Below are 23,031 nucleotides of genomic sequence, written 5' to 3' on the forward strand. Positions count from 1 at the left end.
TCAGGGGGACAATAAAGGGTGGAGGGTCCTGGGAGGGCGATAGAGGGTCCTAGGGGGATCCTGGGGGTAACGGGGCCCCTGGGGGGGCTGGAAGGGGCTGGGGTCTCCAGGTGCCGGCGGGGTCCCGGGTGTCCCCGCGGCTCAGGGGACCGGCTCCTCCTCCCAGGTGGCCGTGGGGATGGCGCTGTAGGGGTCCACGACGAGGCGGGCGCAGCGCACGGCCATGGCGAGCAGGAAGAGACCCAGCAGCACCACGAAGGCCACGGCCACGGCCCGGTCCACGTCGAGGGGCGCCGCCTCCATCCCTCAGGCCGCTGCCATCGCCCACCTTCGAACCTCATTGTTTACTATTGTTATTTACTCATTTCTTTCCTTTTTCCCTACAGTCGCGTGGCCCCGGGACCCCCTTCCCTGCAGCAGGAGGTGCAGTGGGAGCACCAGGGCTCAGCGGAGCCTCCGCCGGACAATGGCTCCGCTCAGGGACGTGACGGGTGCCCGCGTGGGCTGGGAAGAGCCAAAAGCAGCACGTATGTGTATATGTATGTATATTTATGTATGTGTGTGACTGCATATGTATATGCCTATGTGTATATATAAAGAGAGGGGACCTGGGACATGTCCCATGTGCCAGGTTTAGCCTGGCACACACCAAAAAGGATCTGCAATGCCCTGCAGCACCCGCGGGTCCCATTCCCTGCAGCCCCACGCGAGCCGGCCGAGGCTGTTCTTACCTCCAGACGGATGGAGGGATGGATAGGCCGGCTGCCCCGTCCCGCTCGGTGCCGCTTTGGGGCTGGTCACCGCGGGGTGCGGGGTCATGAATACTGCAGGAGCGCCGCAGCGTCGCCTTTCAGCTCTCCCGGTACTGGGAGAGACGATCCTGCGGGCTCGGTTACCACCTGCGCGCGCTGGAGCTTTGTCCAGCTCCTCCATCGCGGCTCGGTTGGGCGCTCAGCTCCCCATCGCCCACAACGGGCCCTTTGTGGGGCCAGCAGCCCCCCGAGGCCAGCGGGACCGGGTGCCTTCGGGGCAAAGGGAGACGCATGTGGATGCTGCTGTGCTGGGAGATGCACCGAGCGGTCCTGTCCTCAGCCAGGAGCCCCTCCAGCTCCACAGAGCGGGGCGAAAACTGACGGCAATGAAGGATTTACCTTCCCCAGCCCACCCCCCGGGCAACATCCTTTTTTTTTTTATTCTAATAATTTTATCCTAATAAATGATTTTGTTTTAATAAAACTTTATTTTTGGCCCTGGTCCCGGCTCTATTCCTGCCCTCCGGCAGAAAAAAGCAAATAGCAACACGTGACGTCACGCGAAGCGCCCTTTAAATCTGCCACGCCCCTCCTGGCCACGCCCCCTCCGGCCACGCCCCCCGCGCCCGTACGGGGCGGGGCGTGCCTGGCGTCACCCGAGCGTGCTGCCCTCCTTGATCCCGCCTCCTTGGGCCGTGTGGTCCAATGGGCGCGGCGCGCCTCGCCCCCGCCCCGCCCCCGCGCGCGGGCAGGCTAGGCTGCGCCGCGGCGCGCTGGGTTTTCCTGCGCCGCCATCTTGGCAGCGGCGCCGTTGAGGGGGGCGGGGGGGGAGCGCCCGCCATGGCCGCGGCTGCCGCCAACCCGGGTGAGTCCGGGGGGTGCGGGAGGGCCCCGGGGCCGGCGGCCCGGGGAGGGCGGCGGGGGCGGCTCCGGGTGGCGCGGGGTCCCGCGGCCCGGCGGAGCCCGGGGGCGCTGGGGGTGAAGGGGGCGCGACGGGGGGCAGAGTCCCTCGACGAAGGGGGGTCCGAGGGGACGAAGAGGGTCCCGAGAGGATCCAGGGGGTCTCGTGGGACGAAGGGCGTCTTGAGGGACGAAGGGGGATCCCGAGGGTCGAAGAGGGTCCCGAGGGGACGAAGGAGGGTCCCGAGGGGATCAAGGGGGTCTCGAGGGGACCAAGGGGTCCCCCGAGGCTGGGGAGGCCGCAGGTCCGTGCCAGGCTGGGGGTGGCCGTGGGCTCGGGGGTCTCCGAGGCGCCGGGCTGGGCCCAGGGGTGTCGCTTGGGGCGCTGCAGGGGGCCAGGGACACCCGGGGGGCCAGGGACACCCGCGGGGACAGGGACACCCGGAGGGGCTGCAGGGGGATGGGGACACCCGAGGGGACAGGGACACCCGGAGGGGCTGCAGGGGGCCAGGGACACCCGGGGGGACAGGGACACCCGGGGGACAGGGACACCCGGAGGGGCTGCAGGGGGACGGGGACACCCAAGGGGACAGGGACCCCCGGGGGGCAGAGGGGCCGGGGCTCCCGTGCTCCCCGTTTCCCTGCGGTTGGTTTGGACTCGCCGGCCCTTTCGGAAGGGGGTTTTGGGGATGCTGCTGGTGCCCATCGGGGGTGCGGGAAGCGGAACGTCCCTCCAGCTCCCAGCTCCGGCCCGGAGCATGGGGCCATCCTCGGCACGGACGTTGCGGGTGTCGATGTTTGCTGAGTGGACTCGGGTCTTTCGGGCTTTTTGGGGTTTCTGGTCGAGCTGCGCTGCCGTCAGCCCGTACCTGGGCTAACCCAGCGCCGGTGGCGCCCTTATGGACTCGCGTGGTGACTGGGATCAGAAATTCGGCTTCCGAGTCGATTCTTGGCTTGTGGTTTAGGTTTGTTCTCGCATGTGGCTTGGGGCTGCCGAGGTCTCGGGCCGTGTGACGGTTCAGGCTCATCGAGGCCTGTTGGGCAGCACTTGTGAGGGATGGGTTTTCCTCCTGGCTCGGTTTAGGAAGCTTTCTGCAGCTTTGAATATTGGGAAAACACGTCAGGCCGTTCGCGGGACAGGGAGCAGAGCGGGAACCGCGGGCTGTGGTTCCGCAGGGCGACCCAAAATCCTCCGGCAGTCGGAACCTGCAGACGGGGCGGCAGAAAAACGAGCGCTCCCGGGTCGGCCTGGCCAGAGCACATCCCAGATGGAAACCGTCCAACGCGGGCCTGGTCCTGCGCAAAAACACCCTCCTGCCTGGGGATAATGCCCCGTCCGGAGCGCGGTGCCGTTCCGAGCAGGAAAACCGGAGCCGTGTGCGTCGAGCTCGCTCGGGAGGTTCAGCTCTCCTCCTGCCAGAGCCCTGTTAGTCCCAGGGCTGCAGCTGGGCGGACAAGGGATGCGCGGCAAAACACAGCGAAAAAACACTGGGAAAAAAGCAAAGTTCTGCAGCAGCCCCGTAAGAATTGGGTAGAGCAAGAAGGGAAGATGCTCGTTGCTTTAGACTCTTCCTGTGCTATAAAATGTTTGTGTGTCCATAGTCTTCTGAGCTGCGGGGTATTTTGCTTAAGAAAAGAGTTTCAAACAAATAGATTCACAAAGAAGAGAGAAAGAGCTTCACATCTGTGTTTAATATTTGTAACCGAAGGCAGACCTGCTGTCCGCTGCTAGCTTAGTTGTTTTAAACACAGAGGGGGAAAATACAGTGTGAGTAAGCGCTGTAAACACAGGGAACATTGGTGAAATAAATGATTTGTGGAAAGCGCGCTCTAAAAGCAGCGGCCGCTCGTGCTGAGCCCTGCAACGTGGAGCTGCGGGGAGCGCTGAGCCCGGGAAGGCGGCGGACGCGGCGCAGGAACGAGGCCGGAGCCGCCTCGGAGCCGGCCCGCGCGGGCTCCCTCCGCCCAGCACTCGCCCAAGGCTCCGCTCGCTGCCTCCGGCTGAACCAAACACAGAAACGTTGTCCCCCGCCGGTCCCCAGGGCGCCCGGGCTGTAGCTGCCCCTTTGCCAGCCGGGAAGGACCCGGGTCGTGGGGCTGGCGGCTCCAGAGAGTGGGTCGGCCTGGCCGGACCCTCCCGGGGAGCCGCCGAGCGCTGCGTCCTCCAGGCAGGAGGGATCAAAACAGACCTCTTAGTTTACGGGTTTCCATGCGCACTTGGGTCGTTAGAACACTTTGGATTTGGTAGGATAAACACAGCATTGATCAACTGTCCTTAAAGCATTTTATGACTTCTTTCATTTTGGGGGGAAAACCTGCATTCATTTCTATGTTTTGTTTGCTGTGGCTTGGTTTTAGCGGCCGTGTTCTCACACCCCTCGCCTGCTAGGGTTCCCCATGGACCTCTTCCACCCGCTGCAGCCTGCAGAACGGCGCTTCGGGATGTGCCCTTTGGGTCGGAACCCCCTGCAGCGACCGCCCTTTCCGTGGGCGCTCGGGGCCGCTCCGAGGATCCGCTCCCGCGTTATCCCGCCAGGCGCTCCGTGCTGGGATGCCAGGGCCGTCCCGCGGGAGGCTGCCTCCGGAGGCCGCGTTCCCACCGCCGCCTTCCAGCCCGTTCTATTCCGGGCCGGATTGTTGGCTCCATTGTGCCGGTGCTCGCCCGTTTCTATTCGGTTACCAACGAGGATCCTTCGGTTCCTGGCCTGCTCCTGCCTATCTCCACTGGCCTCAGTTAGACACAGCACGTGCTCCGCGCGAGCGGGATGGAGCCAGGAGAGGCCGGAGCGCCCGGAGCAGGAGGCAGCCATGCTCGCCCTGGCAAACGCGGCCGCGTTGGGAGCGGCAGAGCCGGAGCCCCGCATTGGCCCTGCATTGGCCCCGCGTTGGCCCCGCGTTGGCCCCGTGTCCCGCAGGGAGGCTTTGGCCCTCGTGGGGGAAGCCGCCGCTTTCCCTCCTCAAGCCCTCCTTGCAGCGGTTCCCCAGCAGTACCAGGGGCTCGGATGGGATGAGACCTTTGAAAAACGCACAGAGCCGCCCCCAAACCTCTTTCCAAGGGAATCTGCCCAGGAGCAGCGCAGTGTCGCTTCCTTCCCCAGCCCCGAGCCGGAAATTCCTCCCTCCTCCATCAAGCGCTTATCCGCGGCGCTCCGAAGCCCTCGTTCCTCCCGGATCCGGGGTGTTTGTGTGCGCGCCGTGGGAGCGCACCGGGCACAGGGGAGCTGTCCTGGCCCGGTCTGGATGCGCCTGGGCCGCGCTCCAGTGAATAAAGAGCAGGAGGAGAAAGAGCAGGACTCGTGTTGGAAACGGGGAAAAACACCCCGAGCCGGGCTCCAAACTGGGAACAACCTTCCCAAGCTGCTGAACGAGCGGGAAGGAGCCCGGCTCGGTCCCGCAGTCGGGAAGGGAGTGGGAAGGAGCCCTGCTTGGTCCCGGAGTTGGGAAGGGAGCGGGAAGGAGCCCGGCTCCGTCCTGGAGTTGGGAAGGGAGCGGGAAGGAGCCCGGCTCCGTCCCGGAGTTGGGAAGGGAGCGGGAAGGAGCCCGGCTCGGTCCCGGAGTTGGGAAGGGAGCAGGAGGGAGCCCGGCTCCATCCCGGAGTCGGGAAGGGAGCGGGAAGGAGCCCGGCTCCGTCCCGGAGTCAGGAAGCTGGCGCCTGCTGCCAAAGCCGCTTCCAAGCCCCCGTCTCCCAGCTCCGTGATCCGAGCCCTCGGGCTCGTGGATGCAGCCCGTGCTCGGAGCTCGGAACGCCCCCGCGTGCCGAGGCCCTGCGGGAAGGGCTGGAAGGGGAGCGCGTGGAGTCGTCCCGCTCCGGATTCGCCGTCACCCTCATGCGTTTGTGTTTCTTTCCCCTCCCGTTTAGAGATGGCATCGGATGTTTCCTCCCTGGCTGCAGCCGTGGGCTCGGGGAATCCTGGAGCGGGGCCGCCGGCCGGAGGAGCCGTCGTGCAGAGAGTCAACAAGCGGCGCCCGGGGTGAGCAGGGTTTGGGGGGCTTTGGGAGTTTTTGTGTGTGAAAAGTGGGGTTTTGCCAAAGCATCTTCTGCAGGAGCGGGCGGCCGGCTCCTCCCGGGTGAAAGGCCCTTGCCTGGTTCCTCCAGGACCTTCAGTGCCGGCCGTATCCCATGGAGCGGGAGTTCTGGATCCCCCACGAAGAGAACGGATTAAAACCGAGCCGCAACACGGGAGAAAGGGGGTGTCCGTGTCCGCCCCGGACCGGGAATGAACCGGGGGGCAGAGGGACGGGGCAGCTGCTGCAGGAGATGCCGAGGAACGGGAATGCGGGGCCTTAAGCTTTTGCAATGCCCTTTCCCTGGAAGAGGGTGGGGAAGGCAGCAATGTGCTTGCGGTAGGCTCTTTGTTTGCTAAAAATGCTCTTGGCAATTAAAAGGATATTTAGAGGCCCCTCTTCACGTCTTGCCGCAAGCCATTTCCTCTTATTTTTCAGTTAACAAAAAAATCTCCCTCCCTTCGGGCTCGCTCCTCGCCCCTTTTGCTGATGCTCCGGCTCCCCTGCAGCTGCTCCCACTTTTGGAGTGTTTGGCCCTCTTTTTAATGCGCCTTATCCAAGCGTTGGAATTACACGTGCTCCGTCGGGAGGCTGCTCTGTCCGTGAGCAGCGAGGGCAGCCGCTTCCCTGCCCGGGAGCGGGACGTCAGCAGCCGGACCGCTCCATCCCGAACACTCTCCTTGCTCAGAAACAGCCCAAGGAAACCGCTGCCAAACGGCCCGTTACCGCGTGGGGTCACTTAAACCCTCCTTGCAGGAGTTGTCCCTGCAGGACAGATGGAAAGGCAGCCCGAGAGAGAGACTGCCTCTTAATTATTGCCTTTTTGCTGATGTTTTTCAGGCTTGATTTTGATGACGACGGAGAAGGGAACAGCAAATTCCTCAGGTGAGGGTGGGCTGGCACCCAGGAGGTGCAGCGGGGTGAGCGGGTGGCACAGGGGACGTTGCTGCGTGTGACACCGGCACCGCGAAGGATCCAGCGGGCCCTGGACGGGTGTTTCTGAGCTCGTTTGTTCTGGGGCTGAGGACTCGTTGTCCCCGCGGCTGTGAGCAGCTCCTCTCATAACCCATATGGGATGCAGAAGAGCTGGCAAATCTCCTATAATTAATTTGTAGCCTCGCTGCAAGGATTAGGCTTAGACCGTTGTGATGCCAGTGGAATTCCAGATGTCGCAGTCCTTTAAGGGTGGTTGTCCAAGGACTGAGCTGAGCGCGGTCCTGCTGAACGCAGGATCTGCCTCCCGAGAGCCTCTGCACGAGGCCCTTGCTTTGGACTGACTGTGTTTTCCAAGCACAGCTTAACCCATTGCTTCGTGTGCGACTGTTCTTCAACTGATGAGGGAGATGGGGTCCTTGGTGTGACTGTCAGGCACAAAATGTCACCAAGACACTAAACTAATGAAGCTGTAGCCTTTTAAGTAGCTCAACAACAAGGGTGGTCCTGGGCTCCCTGGGCACACTGGAACTTCTCTTCAGCCCTAGGCTTTTTGTGTGTGATTTAACACCCTCCCCATTCTCCCGAGGTGTTTGGTAGAGGAGCAAGTGTAAAGAGGGTGCGAACTCGTCTTCCTCTCTCCTAGGTGCGACGATGACCAGATGCCGAACGATAAAGAGCGCTTTGCCAGGTAAGCGGCTGCCGCGCGGCACGTTCGGGAGCGGTGCTGGACCCGGGGCAGAGAGCTCCATCCACACGCGGGCAGGGCCTGTCCCTGCCCCACCAGCAGGGCCTTCCTCCCCTTGGAGGAAGGTGCAGCTTGTGCCAAAGATCCAGACGCTTCCCCTGGTTTGTTTGGATGGCTTCACAGGAGGATTAAGAAATCACATTCCTCTTCAAAGTTTCTATTTCAGCTGTTGCCTCGGAATCTTACTCTCCCGCTCAAGGAACTTGCAGAAAAAAACAAGTTTGGTGCTTGGTGCAAGTGTGCTTGAACGGGTTTGCCGGCACACGCGGTGCCTCCCCGCATGTGTCGCGTGTAGGGTGGCATCACGGGGAACCTCCTGCCCCTGGCCGTCTGCCCGGGTTGCCAGAGGAGCTCCGGGCCGTGCAGAAGCAGGGCTGAGCTCGGGGTGTCACCCCTGCGTTTCAGCAAGATCAACCCCTCTGTTGAGCTCAGCATTTCGGGGCTTTCTTGGTGTTGCTGTGTGCTGTTCTTGCCATGTTCAGGGGGGTTTGTCCGTGTTCTGAGTGTTGTAAATTCCTGTCCCCTTGGTGCCAACACCCACCCTGCTGGGTCTCACTAAGGAGAAAAGTGAGCGAATGTTGAGTGGAAAAGACTCTAACTTTAGATCTTCCTGACACTGGAGTTAAATACAAGGGGCTGGGGACACTGGGGTAAGAATGAGGGACGCGGGGGTAAGAACTGCCCCACACGTTGCCTCAAGGGCCTTGAGGGTCAGGAGGACAGACTAAATCACAGGATGAGCCAGGAATGATGTCGTGTAAAGGAGCCTTTCCTTGGATTTGGTGGATGTCTTGGACTGAAAATGAGGGCTCTCAGCGCTGTGTGTTCCAGGACTGGCAGCTTCCTCGCAGCCCTCGCTTTTCTCTCCCTTCCTCGCATGATGTAGAGGTAAAACAGACTGTGAAAGTGAACATCAGGCTTTTAGGGTGGCATTAAAGCAGCTGAGGTCCAAGAGCATCCTGGCCAAGCAGCGCCAGGACCGTGTGTTCTCTGCTAGCTGCCACTCGGGGGATTTTGGGGGGTCTGCGTGTGCTTTTTGGCTCTGTTAACATTAACAGGAAGAGGAGCTTAAGGTGCCTGGGACTGTATTCCCAGCTCTGCCACAAACCTTGTGTTCTTGCACACAACCATCCGCACGTCCGTTATCCTGTATGCAAAACTGCTGCCTGTTGCCCCTGCCTGTTGCACAGCCTTGATAAGTGTCTTAGCACATACCTAGGTACCAGTTTAATGTGCAGTGTTGTGAACTGATGACTGCTTTGTTTCATGGAATTGCTCCTCTGCAAAACAGACCTGTCTGTAGGCTGCGTTTCCTAGTGCACCTCCCCACTTTTCGTTTCTTTAAACTTTTTTCCGTTTTAGCTTAGCTCGCTGATTTTATTTTTAGGTCTGATGATGAGCAGAGTTCAGCGGATAAGGAGAGACTTGCCAGGTAGGAGACTGGAGATTCCAAGCATGGACAAGCAGAGTCTTTCCCTTCCTTCCTGTGTCTCTAGGCCTCCCGTCTCCTCCCCGCTCCTGCTGCCCTCGTTGCTGCTCTAGGGCCCGAGCAGCCCCGGGAGCCGCCGTGCGGCTGCCCCGGGGCGCGGGAGGGCGCCGAGGCCCCCGGGGCTCCCCGGGCAGAGCAGAGCATGGTTTGGCCGCTGCTTGCACCGGGACCGCGCTAACCTGTGCCGAGTACAACCGCCCGTCTTGACCCGTGCGCCGAGCGCCCTGTTCTTTCCTGGTGGGGTTTGTCATGCAGTCCTCATGCGATCAAAACCAGACACTAGGCCTGCATTAGTTCAGCTTTTTCTCCGTCTTAATTTGATGATCCCTTTGGCTTTCTAGGGAGGAAGACGTCCTGCCCAATAGAGCAGTTCAGGCTCGCTGAAAACAGGTTCTCCTCTTCATTTCCTGTTTATGATTCCTCAGAGGCCTGTGGCTCACACTGAAGCGACCAGCACAGTCCTCTGGCTCCCCTCCCAGTCCCACCGGCCAGGAGAACCTGGGAGCAGCGGGATGAGCCCCGGGACTGCATGCGCTGCAGAGTAGAACGGGCTTAAACAGCCCTCGAGTTTCTGTTGCTTGTCACTGGTTTGGTAATGGGTGAAGAACAGCTCGTTTTGGGGCCTGCTGCCCTGCAGACTTGCCCTGTGACTCCTCTGGACAATACAGCTCTCTGTTCCACCCTAAACTCATTCTTAAGTGGCAGGACTAAAAAGACAGTGCTAGAACGGCTGCCCTGGGTGCCGAGACCGCCCCGGCCCTGGCCGCTTTGTTGCCCGCCGGCTGCTATTGAAACAACCAGGCAAAACCAACCACCCAAAGCGGGGCCTTTCCCAGCTGCAGCGTCACATAGCTTAAATATTTGAGCAGATAAGGAGCCCCCAGAGGTGGGGCCTGTGGGCACAGCGAACAGCAGAGCTTTTCCAGAGCTTTTCCAGAGCTTCTCCCCCAGGGAAGCTGCCCCCCTTTCTGCCTGTCCCCTGCAGACTGTTGTTGCCGGCGCCTGTTGCGACGGCCGCTTGACAAGGAGACAGGCGTCGTGTCTGCTGTCCTGACAGTGTAGCGAGGGCAGCTCCGTTCTCCCCGTGGGGCAGGGGAGCCTGGGCGAGCGCTGAAAGGTGAGGGGGATATTGGAGCGTTACTTTAGTTTTGCTGACTCTTGGCAGCGAGGTGCAGGGTCGTTTAATGTCCGCACGCACTTGCTAGTGCTCAATGCTGCAGTTCTTCTCTGTCCTCTTCAGTCACCCGCGTTCCTGCCCACGCTCCCATCTCCTTTCGTCTCCTCCTTAGTGCTTCTTTGCATTGGCTACATCCTTTTGTCCAGGAAACCTGGCTGTTAAGTCCTGATTCGGAGAAAAATCTCTCCTAGAACCTTGGTTGAGCTGTGCGTGCAGGTAGAAGCAGCAGGTTGTGTCCCGGCCTCCCGCGCGGTGGATGGAGACGCGCGGGGCGAGCAGACGTGCGCGGGGCCTGCAGAGCCCGGGCGCCTCTCGGCACCGCTGCTGCCCGCGTGGGCCTGGAGCTGGGCAGGAACCGGGTGCTCGGGACGCACCGAGGGGTTTTAGTGTTACGGAAACGCCCTCCTAACGTCTCTGCGGGGCGAGACCTGCGTGCTGGTGGCTTGGGCAGCCAACCCGTGACCGTGGGCCAGGTCTCGGGCAGAGCCATAGAGGGCGCGGGGACGCGTCACCCTGTGGGTGGGACGAGCCCTGGCAGCCCGTCTGCCCCTCCGGAGCGCCTGGCTCTGTTCTAGCGACGCGGCGAGCGTGGAGGCCGCGGCCGGGGAGGCAGCCTGCGCTCTGCCGCTGCACGTGGAGCTGCCGGGGAAGCCTCCGGCCCCGCTCGGAGCCCGGCGCGGCGGCGTCCCGGCCAGGACCCGGCCGCAGCCCGTCCCCTGCCCTCGCTCCCGGCCCCGTGCACGCCCCGCATGCGAGGCCCGCGCCGCCCTCCTAACCCGCGCCGCCCCCCGTGCGTCTCCGTCCCGCGGCGCGGCCCCGCGGGGAAGCCCCGAGCCCCCCGGCCTGCCGCTCACCCCGGCGCGCTCCTCTCGCAGGGAGAACCACAGCGAGATCGAGCGGCGGCGGCGGAACAAGATGACCGCGTACATCACGGAGCTCTCCGACATGGTGCCCACGTGCAGCGCCCTGGCGCGCAAGCCCGACAAGCTCACCATCCTGCGCATGGCCGTGTCCCACATGAAGTCGCTGCGGGGCACGGGCAACACCTCCACCGACGGCACCTACAAACCCTCCTTTCTCACTGACCAGGTCTCGGCTTGATGCTGCTTTAGGGAACTGAAGTCACAGGGTGGGGAATTTAGTTGCGGGGAGGGGAGAGAGCCCTTGGGGTGGGTTTGGAGGCTGTCACCTGCTTTGTGCTGCAGTACGAGTCCATCTGTCCCGTGTGCAGGAGCTCAAGCACCTGATCCTAGAGGCAGCCGACGGCTTTCTCTTCATCGTGTCCTGTGAGACCGGGCGGGTGGTTTATGTCTCCGATTCCGTGACGCCCGTCCTGAACCAGCCCCAGTCCGAGTGGTTCGGCAGCACCCTGTACGACCAGGTGCACCCGGACGACGTGGGCAAGCTGAGGGAGCAGCTCTCCACGTCGGAGAACGCGCTCACCGGTAAGGGGGACATCGGAAGGTGCCACTGGTGACACTTGCTGCTTTCCTGGTGTGTTACCTGCTGCCGCTGATGGCGAAAGGGCTTGAACAACTGCAGCAATCCCTTGTTTTCCCTTGTTTCCTTAGGTCGCATCTTAGATTTAAAGACAGGGACCGTCAAGAAGGAAGGGCAGCAGTCCATGAGGATGTGTATGGGGTCACGAAGATCTTTCATCTGCCGAATGAGGTAATGGAGAGAGTCCTCATGGAAATGAAGCTGAACTTGCTGGCTCCTTCGTGCTTGCATTCCGGCTCTGATTTTGCTCATTTTGACCCAGATGTGATATAGTGGAGTTTTCCATACAGAGCAAACCACCAAGCTCTTGAGATTTTCCTTACCCTGTGCTAAGGTAGCTCTCAAGACAGTTCCAAGCAGGGCTGATTTGCTTTGGCCCCACGTGGCACCTCCCTTATTGAAGCCCACGGCACGAGCGCGTTTCGCTTGCGTGATGGAGGTTCAAAGGTTCATCCCGGTTTAGAGAGCACTTCCTCTCTCCTTCAAGCCTCCCACAGTGTTTCATCATGATAAACATGGATTAAAAACCTTTCCCTTCTGGTCCAGGTGTGGCAACAGCTCCGTGGACCCGGTCTCTGTGAATCGTCTCAGCTTCATGCGCAATCGCTGCAGGTAACTTGTTCCAGGGTTGTGTGCGAGGCCGCTGTGCTCCCAGCAGCTCTGTCACCAGCGTGGTGGGGACAGGCTAGCAGGAACCCTACTGCCACGACACTGGGGAAGATAATACTTACTTTAGAATCCTTTCTGTATTCCAGACTTGTGTTTTAAGTCAATTAAAACCAAATGTTCTCCCAGTTGTTGCTGTTGGGCCCTGGTCTGTGTCTCTGTTTTCATTTGAAAACGAGCGATTTCAACCTATCCTATCCCTGGACTTCTTGACTTTATGCCAAGTTTTTGTGCTTTATACTAACTTGGGGTAAGGTCAGGCAGATTCAGGTGTGTTTCCTCATTGCATTTTCGAAAGCTGCTGCAGAATGTCTTTGGGATAAAGAAAGAATAATTGGAATTTTCTCTCTCTCTCCCCCAAGGAATGGCTTAGGTGCAGCAAAAGATGGGGAGCCTCACTACGTGGTGGTGCACTGCACAGGCTACATCAAGGCCTGGCCTCCCGCAGGTAACACGTGTGCTGCTAGGCTGCTGTGCTCAGTCTGAGCAGCTTTCTAAGCAGACACGGCCTGAAGTTGTCCGGTCTCTGCACCGAATGTGCTAGCAAATGCTTTCCAAATGCATCCAGCCTCCTTTCTCATTTGGGGATTGAACTAATTTTCTCTAATGCTGGATCAGAGAGCCATGTTTCAGAAGGTTCATTAAGAGAAGGGATATTCCAGTGGTTCAGAGGCATGGTCTCTGTCTCGGAGCAGTGTCCACCATGGAGAATGGAAATACTGCACTGCCTCCTTTGCCAGCTTTTGCTGGAAGCTACAGCGCTCCTTCTCTTTGGGGAGAAACAGGGAGGGGGAGGCAATTTAATTTACCGAGTCCTTGCATGGAAAAGGGCATTGCATTACAGAACAGGGTGGAGGGATGTGTTGAAGTCAGCAGTATGCTTTTTTTTTTTTCCCCCTCTGAACTCAGTCGGTTTGTGCTTTGTGCTGGAATTCTTTGGCTCTCCTCTCAGGTGTTTCGCTGCCTGATGATGACCCAGACGCTGGCCAGGGCAGCAAGTTCTGCCTCGTGGCTATCGGCAGACTCCAGGTGCGTAGCACTTCTTGCTGCTTCAACGTTGCAGTGTCTGGAAAGGCCACGGGATTGACCCTTCTGCCCAAAGGTGCTTGGGCTGCTGCAAATGCAGCTGCAGGGAGCAGCCCTTGCAGGATCTGCCCACACGGCGTGCGGCCGCCCTTGCAGGTCACCAGCTCGCCCAACTGCACGGACATGAACAACGTGTGCCAGCCCACGGAGTTCATCTCCCGGCACAACACCGAGGGCGTCTTCACCTTCATCGACCACCGCTGCGTGGCCACCGTGGGCTACCAGCCGCAGGTGAGAACCCAGCAGGAGCTCCCCGAGGAAGAACGAGTCTGAACAGGGTTTTCCCTCCTCTCCTTTGCACGTCGTGGTTCTGCTTGTCTGACAGATCTGATAAAACAGTGCTCAGGGACTAAAGCAGATGTGTTTCTCTTCTACCAGTTGCCCTTTCATTTGCTTTTCCAAGTCCTCTCATCATAGGAAACGTGGGTGGCTCTGGGTTATGTCTAGTGTCAATTAAGGTAGTTTTTACCTTTGTATGAGTTAAAGATCAAATATAGTCGAGTGCTGTTGTACTTCTCTTAAAATACAGCAGCCGGTTCCTGCGCTCACTTTGTGCTGTGGCAGTGGGGACAGGGGGAGCGTTGAGGGACAGTGGTGACCCACACCAAAGGGGACCCAAAGGGGACTTAACGGTGTGGACCTGAGTCTGCTGGCCAGCTGCAAACTGACCCAGTCTCCATCCCAATTCCTTTAAAATTAGGAGCTTCTGGGGAAGGACATTGTGGATTTCTGCCACCCGGAAGACCAGCAGCTTTTGCGGGACAGCTTTCAGCAGGTAAAGCATTTTCCCCACCTCTTGGCATGCAATATGATACACGCATTTGCAGTGTGTCTTGGCGCTTGCAAAGAAATGAAACTAATTGGAAAGCCAAGAGAAGAATAAGCCTTAGATATTTCTTGTTCTGCCAAAAGGCAAACAGTTACAGTTCTAGTCACGTAATTGTAAACATGCAAAACAAACCAGAAGCACCGGGTGTCTAACTCTTGAATTCATCTTCGGGCTGCTAGTCCAGTCTGCTTTTAGGGCCGGAGACATGGCTACCAAGTGCCTACTTGAATGCCATGCTCCTGTGGCTGAAACCCTGGTTCATCTCTAGGGCCCAGCTCGGTGCCGCAGAGCTCCAAATGGATGTGGTTTGCTTGCCCTGTTGGGGTTACTCTTATTTCTGAGGGCGCTGGACTTGTGGCAGGGCAGGTAAGACTGCCCATGTGCTTTCATGACTCCAAAAAGTAGCTGCTCATGTCCATTTGTCCAAGTAGTTGGCACCAGAAGCAACAGCGTGTGCATCATTTGCTGGAGGGCTCCATACATCTCACCAGTGCAAAGAGATAAGAAAAGTGGAAGCCAGAAAGGGGCTGCTTGGTTCTCCTGCCACGTCATTCCGGAATCGAGATCTCGTGAGGGAGCAGTGGCAGTGCCAGTTAGTAGAGGAAAATCCAGACATGGGCTTGGAGGCAAAGGGCCATCGTGGGCTTGGCGCGGGGTGGCTCGTGCTCAGAAGCAGGTTGCTCTTCGATGCCTTCTCTCAGCAGGTACTACTGATGGCGTTACGTTTTTTTAGGTGGTGAAGTTAAAAGGCCAGGTTCTGTCAGTCATGTTCCGATTCCGATCCAAAAACCGGGAATGGCTCTGGATGAGAACCAGCTCCTTTACCTTCCAGAACCCCTACTCGGATGAAATTGAGTACATCATCTGTACCAACACCAACGTCAAGTATGTACACGGAAACGCCTTGCCAGGCACCAGCGATAGCACGTGAACCAGACGGGATCTTGTCCCAGGATAAGCAGGAGCCCGGACCTGCGGGAGCTTTGGCCTCTCCCCTCACCAGGCTTCCCAGCAATTTCCGTAGGCTCCAGAGAAATTCCAAAGTCCCTGAGAGCGTGTGCGCTGTTTTGGTTTGGTTTCCCCTGCGCTGTGACAGGCACTACAGACCGTGCAGCTCCTTTGGCCATCGTAGTTGTGTGGCTTAGCAAGCTGCCAAAGTCCAGCTCCAGCAACGCCGTTAAACTCTGCTCGCTGGAGCAAGTTCCCCGGCTCTGAATGTGCATTCAGAGCTCGTATTAAGTCCACATCTGAATGCAGCTCTCGGGCTTCTGTTGACAGTCCAGGAGGGCAGCTTTCCCTGTGAGCGGGACAGTTCAGGGCAGAAAGTAAACATTTATTTTCCTCCGCTGCTGTAGTTTAGCCTCAGAAACCAGCCCCTGGCTGGTGCTTTGGGGAAGCTGCTGCCGTGGCTGCTTTCTCCTCTTCCCTCCGTGGCTGGGTCTGCAGCCAGGCGAGCAGGAGGCTGCATTGCTGGCGCGTGCGGGCAGCGGAAGGTCGGGGTTTCCTTGCAGTGCAGAGAGGCCCTGGAGGGCAGGGAGCTCTTCCCGAGGAGCCGGGCGCAGGACGCGGGCCGCGGGCCGTGCTATCTCTTTGCCCTCGTTCATTCCACACACGTCCATTGCCACGTCCATGCTGCTCCGTCGCCACGCGGGGCGCGCGAGGGGCAGGCTCGGGGTGCTCGGGGTGCTCGCGGTGCTCGCGGTGCTCGGGGTGCTCGAGGTGCCGCATGTCGAGGTGCGTCTCCGCTGCGCTTTCTGCATGAAGCTGTTTCACCCGCGAGATCAGGTCCTGCTTCAAAGGCAGCAGTGTGCTAAGCAACCACCGAGGCGAAAAATTGCCTTTCCATCCCTTTTATTATGGGGCAAGGGGAATTTTTTTTTTTTAACTGGCTTCTGACTATAGACAGAAGGGCATAAAGAACTCCAGCTTAAAGCCCCAAAGCTGCTGGGGGTCCTGCAGGCTCCTGCTCTGGAGTGTCTGGCATGGGGCTCACTGGGGGCTTCAGGGTGGTTGGGCCCCTTGGCCTGTCCTAGTGCTTCAAGGCCACTGCAGAACTGGCCACGCTGCCCTTTCAGAGCCTTGGGAAACCGAGCAGAAAGACCCTTCACTTGAGCAGGTCTTGCACAAAAAAAAAGCTTCCAACCTTGTCTGAGATGAGTGCGCACTCTTGCATTCAGTAGCCAACTGTTGGCTTTCCTTTGGCGTTTTTAAAATATTTCTTGTTCTTTATTTTATTTTTTACAGGAATTCCAGCCAGGAATCTCGGCCCGCTCTGTCCAACTCCATGCAGAGGCCCCAGCTGGGGCAGAGCCTTCCCCTGGAGATGGGCACGGCGCAGCTGCCCGCGAGGTCAGTGGAGCTCCGCTCCTTTCCAGCCTCTCCTGCCGCTCCGGCCTCCGCTCCCACCCCAGCTTTCCCCTCTGCCGCGCCTGAACCCCCTGGGCTAAGAAATCCCGGTGTAACCAGGGAGTATCCGCTCGCTTGGCAGTGCTTTCAGCTGCGCTCCTGTTACAGCCCCTTTCTATTTTAGGCAGCAGCAGCCGCCACAACAGACAGAGCTGGAAGTGGTCCCGGGAAGAGAGAGCCTGTCCGGGTACGAGCACTCGCAGGTAACTCGATGGCAGCTCGGGCTCTTGCCGCCTGGCCTGGCCCTGCGCTCTGTGGATCCCCCTTTGCTGGGGGTTTAGGGCCCTGCAGATGCCCTCGACCCCTCTCCGTGCCGGCGGGGGCCGTTGGCTTCCTCGGCACCCGCCGTCCCGCCTGCCCGTGTTTCTCATCCCAGGTCTCTGTCCAGCCCGTGGCTGCTGCCGGCCCAGAGCACGGCAAGACGCTGGAGAAGACGGAGAGCCTGTTCAGCCAGGAGAGAGACCCGAGGTTCAGTGAAATCTACGGCGGTATCAGCACAGGTAGGAGCCCCACGCCGGGCGCAGCCGGGCTTTGCCTCCACCTGACCTGCCCCAAGGGCTTTTCTGCTCTTTCCCAAGTCGCGTGGAGCAGTTCTGTGTTCCCTCTCTGAGCACAGGCTGTCGTGGATGCTCTAACCCCAGAGGGCCTTAATGCAAAGCTTATTAGAAAATGGAGAGGGAATCAAATTAAACAGGCTTTCATGAAACCATCTGGAGCCCATGTCTGCGTGGGGAGCAGTCGTGCTCGCCGCTCTGGCTGCAGACGGGCTCCCTTCACGCAAGCACGTCTCGGCAGCGCGCTCGTCCCCATTCCCAGCGCCGCGGCCCGCTGCACCCTCACCCAGCGCCTCTCTCTGCAGACCAGAGCAAAGCCCTTCCTGCCAGCACGGTGCCTGCCAGCCAAAGCCTCTTCCAGCAGGGAAACGCGTTCACCCCGCCGCGGCCCACGGAGACCTTCAGGTGAGACTCCCTGGGCCTCGAGCCGGGCCTTGTCCCGTGGTTGCTGCTGCTCCCAATGGTCCCCCTGAGGCTGGGCGCTCCCAGCCCCGCTCCACACCGGGCTCCCCATGCTCCGGGCCTGCGCGGTCGCCTGGATCCCTGCCCCACGCCGGGCGGGGAGGCTTTCCTGCCTCCCAATCCATGAGCTCCTGCGGGCTGTGCCCGGCGCAGGGCAGCGGGGCGGGCTCTGCCCCACGCGCGGGTGCCCGGTGTCCCCCTGAGTCCCCCTCGCTCTTCCAGGAGCAGCAGTAGCAGCAGCAGCAGCAGCGTGATCCCCCCCGTGAGCATCATCCCGCAGCAGCCGCCGGCCGCCGGGCGCATCCTGGCGCAGATCTCGCGCCACTCCGGCCCCGCGCAGGCCGGCGGCACCAGCTGGGCTCCCGGGACGCGGCCGCCGTTCTCAGCACAGGTAGCCCCGCGCGAGCCCCGGCGCTGCCGCCAGCCCCGGCGCTGCCGGCCCTTCCCGCCGCCGGGAATCCCCCGCTGTGGCTGCTGGGCAGCAAACGGCACAGCGGGCTGGGCTGGATCAGCAGGGATGCGAGTTCAGCCTGGCCCTGTGCTCGTTGGGAGACCAGCCACGAGCTGCGAAGCTGGCCCGGGGCAGCAGTCCCTGCCCTGGTTATGATGAGGGCCGGCATCGAGGCGACCCTCTCCTGAGCGGTCCCTGTGTCTTGCAGCAAGTGGCATCGCAGGCGGTGAAGACACGTCCCTCCTCGTTCGGCATGGGGACGTTCCAAGGCCCGCAGTCCTCCTTCAGCCCCATGGCAGCCCCCGGCTCCAGCGCCGCCCCCAGCGGGGCCGCGTATCCCACCCTGGCCGGCCGCGGAGCGGGATTCGGTGAGTGCGGAGCGGGGAAGGCTCCGGGGGTGCCGGCCCGCGGGCCCCGCTCCGGCCGGAGCTCCGGGAGATCCTGCTGGCGCTGACGTCGGCCGCCTCGTTGTTCCCGTTGGGCAGCCCCGGAGGCGGCGCCGACGCCGGCCCCGTTCCAGGCGCGCGCGGCCGACGCCGTGGGGATGTGGCCGCAGTGGCAAGGACAGCACCACGGCCCGGCCTCGGCGGAGCAGCACGTGCAGCAGCCGCAGCCCAGCCAGCCTGAGGTCTTCTCAGTAAGACGGTGCTTTCTTTAACCTCCCGAGCGGGGAACGCGCTTGTCCTTAGCGTGCGATATCGCGGAGCCTCCGGTTTGGGAATATGGGCTGGGGAGGAGAGGGCAGAGGCCTTGGCCGGCCTCGCTTTGCCCCTTCCTCTGGTGGAGGGTCAGTGTGAAACCCCTGCTCTGCGCCCAGGCGTTTCAGGAGCTGCAGGGCTCAGGTTGAGCAGCCTCGGGTTCAGCCCCTCCGTGGGGCAGGGCCTGGCACAGCCGGGGTGCCGGGCGCATCCGCAGGCGGCTCCGTCGCCGCTCGCCCGGGGAGTAACCGCGGCCTTGTTACCTCCGCAGGACATGCTGACCATGCTGGGAGACCAGGGGCCCAACTACAACAACGAAGAGTTCCCCGAGCTAAACATATTCCCTTCCTTTTCAGAATAAAATAAGCCCTAGGGGAAGTAACATATAGCTCTATATAATACCTATGTGTAAAGGACAACACCCAAGTCTTTTTTTTCAAAGACTGCTGAACTCTATGAACACTTCCTACCTTCCGGAGGCGAAACTGTCCCGGAGCCAGAGCTCCGCTTTGGACGGCAGCGGGGACTGTTTTCCCGGCGGCTTCGGGACTCGAGCGCCACCGGAGCTCGTTGAGCCCCGGCCCGTGGGGCTGCTCTGCCGCTCGGGTGGCCGGAGGGATCCCCCGCGTTGCGGGCAGCTCCCTGTATCCAGCAAGCGGCTTCTACCGTTTTTATTTCAGTCTTCTATACCGTGACTCTTTTCTATCAAACACAAAGTATTGTCACTTTTTAAATGCTGAAAGGAACCTTCCGAGCGCTGACCCTGGACGACGCGAGGCTGGAGCCGCTGGGGTGAGACCCCGTGTTGGGATGCAGCGTTCCACGTGGGATGTGCCCCCACGGAACCAGGACGTGTCTGCAGGGCTGTTCCGGGCTCCTTTCGGGGCGCTTTCTGGCCAGGCCCCGTGCCCGCTGGCACCGTCGTGTTTCTTGGACCCTGCCTGTGTAACCTGTGCGATGGACAGAGCGCTCCCGAGAGCGGCAGGACCATCCCGAGCCGTGAACACCCCGTCTGCAGCTTGGTGCTGCCGCGGAGCAACGTTTCAACGGGGCCGAGGGGAGGAACCCTGCACTTTCCAACCCTTCCACCACTTCCCTCGTCTTGGAGCCGCTTCCCTGTGCGGAGAGGCCCTGGATGCGCTCGGGGCCCGGCCGAGGAGCTGCCTTTCCCCGTGTGCTCGGCACGGCCGTGTTTGCTCCTGAATCCAGCCTCCCTCTTAGATTCCGGCTCCCTCGGGATCTCCCTGCGCGGAGCCGCGGGGCAGAGCCGGACACGGAGGCGAGCGAGGGCCGGCCGCAGCGCCGCGTCAGCCCGGGCTCCGCCGCCGCTGGCTTCCTGCGTGGAAAAACGTGTGGATGCGGATTTGGCGGGACGTGGAGGGGCCACGAGAGCGGCGGCTCCCCCCGCGCTTGGGCTGCAGCCGGGAAACGCGGCCGCCCCGGAGTTCAGCTGGGAAAGAAACTTGGCGCAGCCGCGCGCGGGAGGGGAAGGAGCAGAATCCTGCCTGGAGCCGAGATCCGCTCTGCGTGGAGCCTGCCGGGAATCTCCTTCCTCACGGAATGGCGCCGGGGCCGTGCGAGGAGCAGCTGGGGGGTCTCCGGGGCCCCGTGTGAGGCTGAGCAGGTCCCGTCCGCCCGGGCACCCTTGAGCAAAACGCCCTCGACCCCAAGGAGTCCCGACGTTTTCAGAGCCTGCAGCGTTTTTTCCCTGTTTTCTCCTGCTTTTTTTGGAAAACCAAGATTTGGAGCTTCTCGAGAGCCTTTCAAGTGCCATGGGGAAGCTGGGAAACTCCCTGGGGGGAGCCTGGAAATAGCCCTGGATCCGTCCCCTTCCTTTTTTAACCCAGGGAACCGGAGCCACCAGCAGTAACCGCGTCGGGGCCGCGCTTGGCCCGTGGCCGGTGTCACCTCCCGTGTGTCATTGTCACCGCTGCAGCGTCGAGGACGGGGCCCTGGGCCGGCGCGGAGCGGCCCCCGCCGCGGGGGACCCCGGTCCCCGTGTTCCATGTGCCAAAGGGCGGCCGCGGTGCCGAGATGTAGCAGAGCTTTTACAACACGATATTTTTCTTTTATTCTCCAGCCTCGTTTCTGCCTCGCGTGCGGAGGAGGGGGCTCCCCCCCCCCCCCCGCCTTCCTCCCCCTCCTCCTCCTCGCGCCTCCCCCGTCCCGAGGTCCCGGCGCCGCCGTCACGTGCGGGCGACTCAGGGCCCCGTGCGGCGGCGGGGGCGGCGCTGCCCTCCCCGGGACCGGGTCCCCGCGCGTGACCCCCCCGGGCTCCCCGCGGGCTCCGCTCCCCTCGTCGCGGACACGCGGGGGCGGCCCCTGCCCCGCGGGGTGGGGGAGGCTCCGTTCGTGCCCCGCGTAGGGCGCAGCCCCCAGGGCGGGACCCCGGGACGCGGGGCCATCCCCGGGGCAGGAGGACGCGTCCCGGCCGCCCCCCCGGCGCCTCGCGCTGACTCAGCTGCCGGGAGCATCATGTGAAGCCGGGAGGGAGCCAAGGCCGCGGCCCCCCCTTCCCGGCCCCGCCGAGCCCGCCGCCTGCCCACATTTTCCAGCCGCCTCCAAACTTCCTCGTTCCGGCGGCGATAAAAGCGGCGGGGCCGCATCCCGGCGCAGCCCGCGCCGCAGCCCGCCGCCTGCACCATGGCCCGGTAAGCGGGGACCGAAGGGGCCTTTGTCCCCAGGGAGAGGGCGCATGGAGCGGGGGGGGCGGCCCAGCGTCCCCATGGCCGGGGGGTCCCGAATGGGAACCAGCTCCCGCAACGGCTGCGGCTGGCCCGAAGCCGGGCGCCTCGAATGCGCAAAACGAGGGCGATGGGCCCCAAAACGAGGGCGACGGGCCCCAAAACGAGGGCTATCAGCCCCAAATGCAGGTGTGGGAGGGAGGGAGCCCGCCCGGCAGCGTCTCGGCGTCCCCAGGCTCTGGTGGCCCGGCCTGCTGGCCCTGCTGCTCCCCACGGCCGCGGCGCAGCCGCACCCGGACCCCTCGCTGGACGCGCGCTGGGAGCTGTGGAAGAAGAGCTACGGGAAGGAGTACAACGGCGAGGTAGGGGACGGGGACACGGGGGGCTGGCGACGCGGGGTCCCCGCGCGGCTGTGACGGCCGGTCCCGCAGGCGGACGAGCTGGCGCGGCGGCTCATCTGGGAGAAGAACTTGCGCTACATCGAGGCGCACAACGCGGAGTACGCGCGCGGCCAGCACTCCTACGAGCTCGGCATGAACCACCTGGGAGACATGGTGAGCGGCGCGGGGACCCCCGGGGGGACGGGGACGGCGCCGGGGCCGCCCCGCCGAGCTCCCCCCGCTCCGCTCCCTGCCCCAGACCAGCGAGGAGGTGGCGAGGACCATGACGGGCCTCAGGGTGCCCCGGGAGCGGCGGCAGGACAATGAGACGCTCTACGTGGCCCACGGCGCCGAGCGGGCGCCACCCTCCGTGGACTGGAGGAAAAAGGGCTACGTGACGCCCGTGAAGAACCAGGTGAGCGGGGCGGCCGCGATGGCAAAGCCGGCGTCACCGCGGCGCGTGGCCGGCGTCACCGCGGCGCGTCCCCGCAGGGCCAGTGCGGCTCGTGCTGGGCCTTCAGCTCGGTGGGCGCCCTGGAGGGGCAGCTCAAGCGGCGGACGGGGCGGCTGCTGGCGCTGAGCCCGCAGAACCTGGTGGACTGCGTGAGCAACAACGACGGCTGCGGCGGCGGCTACATGACCAACGCCTTCGAGTACGTGCGGCAGAACCGCGGTATCGACTCCGAGGACGCCTACCCCTACATCGGGCAGGTGAGGGCCCGGGTGGCGCGGTGGGACCGGCGCCAGGCGCCGCGCTCACCGCTCGCGGCGCTCGCAGGACGAGAGCTGCATGTACAGCCCCAGCGGGAAGGCAGCCAAGTGCCGCGGCTACCGGGAGATCCCCGAGGGCGACGAGAGGGCGCTGAAGCGGGCGCTGGCCCGCGTGGGGCCGGTCTCCGTGGGCATTGACGCCAGCCTGCCCTCCTTCCAGTTCTACAGCCGCGGTGAGGCCGCCGCTCCGGGCGGCTGCGGGGGCCGCCGGGGCCGCCCCGTCACCTCTTGCCCTCTCCGCAGGCGTCTACTACGACGAGAGCTGCAACGGGCAGAACATCAACCACGCGGTGCTGGCCGTGGGCTACGGCACCCAGAAGGGCTCCAAGCACTGGATCATCAAGAACAGGTAGCGCCGGGGGCCGCGGGGCGGGCGCCGGGCCCGGCCGGGGACTCAGGGCTCTTTCTGGCCGCAGCTGGGGCGAGGAGTGGGGCAACAAGGGCTACGTGCTGCTCGCGCGCAACCGCAACAATGCCTGCGGCATCGCCAACCTCGCCAGCTTCCCCAGGATGTGAGCGCGGCCGGCACGGCGCGGCCGA

The 23,031-nt window shown here is 62.3% G+C and overlaps 3 protein-coding genes across 3 annotated transcripts; 2 read left to right on the plus strand and 1 right to left on the minus strand.

Moving 5' to 3' along the window:
* Positions 1-141: 141 nt before the first annotated feature.
* CTXND2 (cortexin domain containing 2) lies at positions 142-303 on the minus strand. The gene has a single exon (XM_088535443.1). The coding sequence runs from the start codon at positions 301-303 to the stop codon at positions 142-144; it is 162 nt and encodes a 53-aa protein (XP_088391569.1).
* Positions 304-1,589: 1,286 nt separating this feature from the next.
* On the plus strand, positions 1,590-19,059 carry ARNT (aryl hydrocarbon receptor nuclear translocator). The gene is made up of 22 exons (XM_088535512.1): positions 1,590-1,617; positions 5,512-5,623; positions 6,498-6,542; positions 7,237-7,281; positions 8,726-8,770; positions 10,880-11,093; positions 11,236-11,449; positions 11,576-11,675; positions 12,051-12,116; positions 12,533-12,618; positions 13,123-13,199; positions 13,353-13,487; positions 13,957-14,031; positions 14,819-14,970; positions 16,330-16,434; positions 16,616-16,694; positions 16,868-16,991; positions 17,351-17,450; positions 17,739-17,898; positions 18,167-18,326; positions 18,444-18,595; positions 18,928-19,059. Exons 1-22 carry the CDS (start codon positions 1,593-1,595, stop codon positions 19,015-19,017), a joined length of 2,361 nt encoding a protein of 786 aa, XP_088391638.1. The 5' UTR covers positions 1,590-1,592; the 3' UTR covers positions 19,018-19,059.
* Positions 19,060-21,381: 2,322 nt separating this feature from the next.
* CTSK (cathepsin K) lies at positions 21,382-23,015 on the plus strand. Its single transcript, XM_088535444.1, has 7 exons — positions 21,382-21,702; positions 21,772-21,894; positions 21,980-22,135; positions 22,213-22,431; positions 22,499-22,664; positions 22,735-22,840; positions 22,908-23,015. The coding sequence occupies exons 1-7, from the start codon at positions 21,382-21,384 to the stop codon at positions 23,005-23,007; spliced, it is 1,191 nt and encodes a 396-aa protein (XP_088391570.1). The 3' UTR covers positions 23,008-23,015.
* The last annotated feature ends 16 nt before the right edge of the window (positions 23,016-23,031 follow it).

The sequence above is a fragment of the Tinamus guttatus genome, unplaced genomic scaffold (assembly GCF_059628265.1).
Source record: "Tinamus guttatus ecotype Peru unplaced genomic scaffold, ASM5962826v1 Tinamus_guttatus_pri_ptg000629l, whole genome shotgun sequence".
In the NCBI taxonomy this organism is placed as follows: Eukaryota; Metazoa; Chordata; class Aves; order Tinamiformes; family Tinamidae; genus Tinamus; species Tinamus guttatus.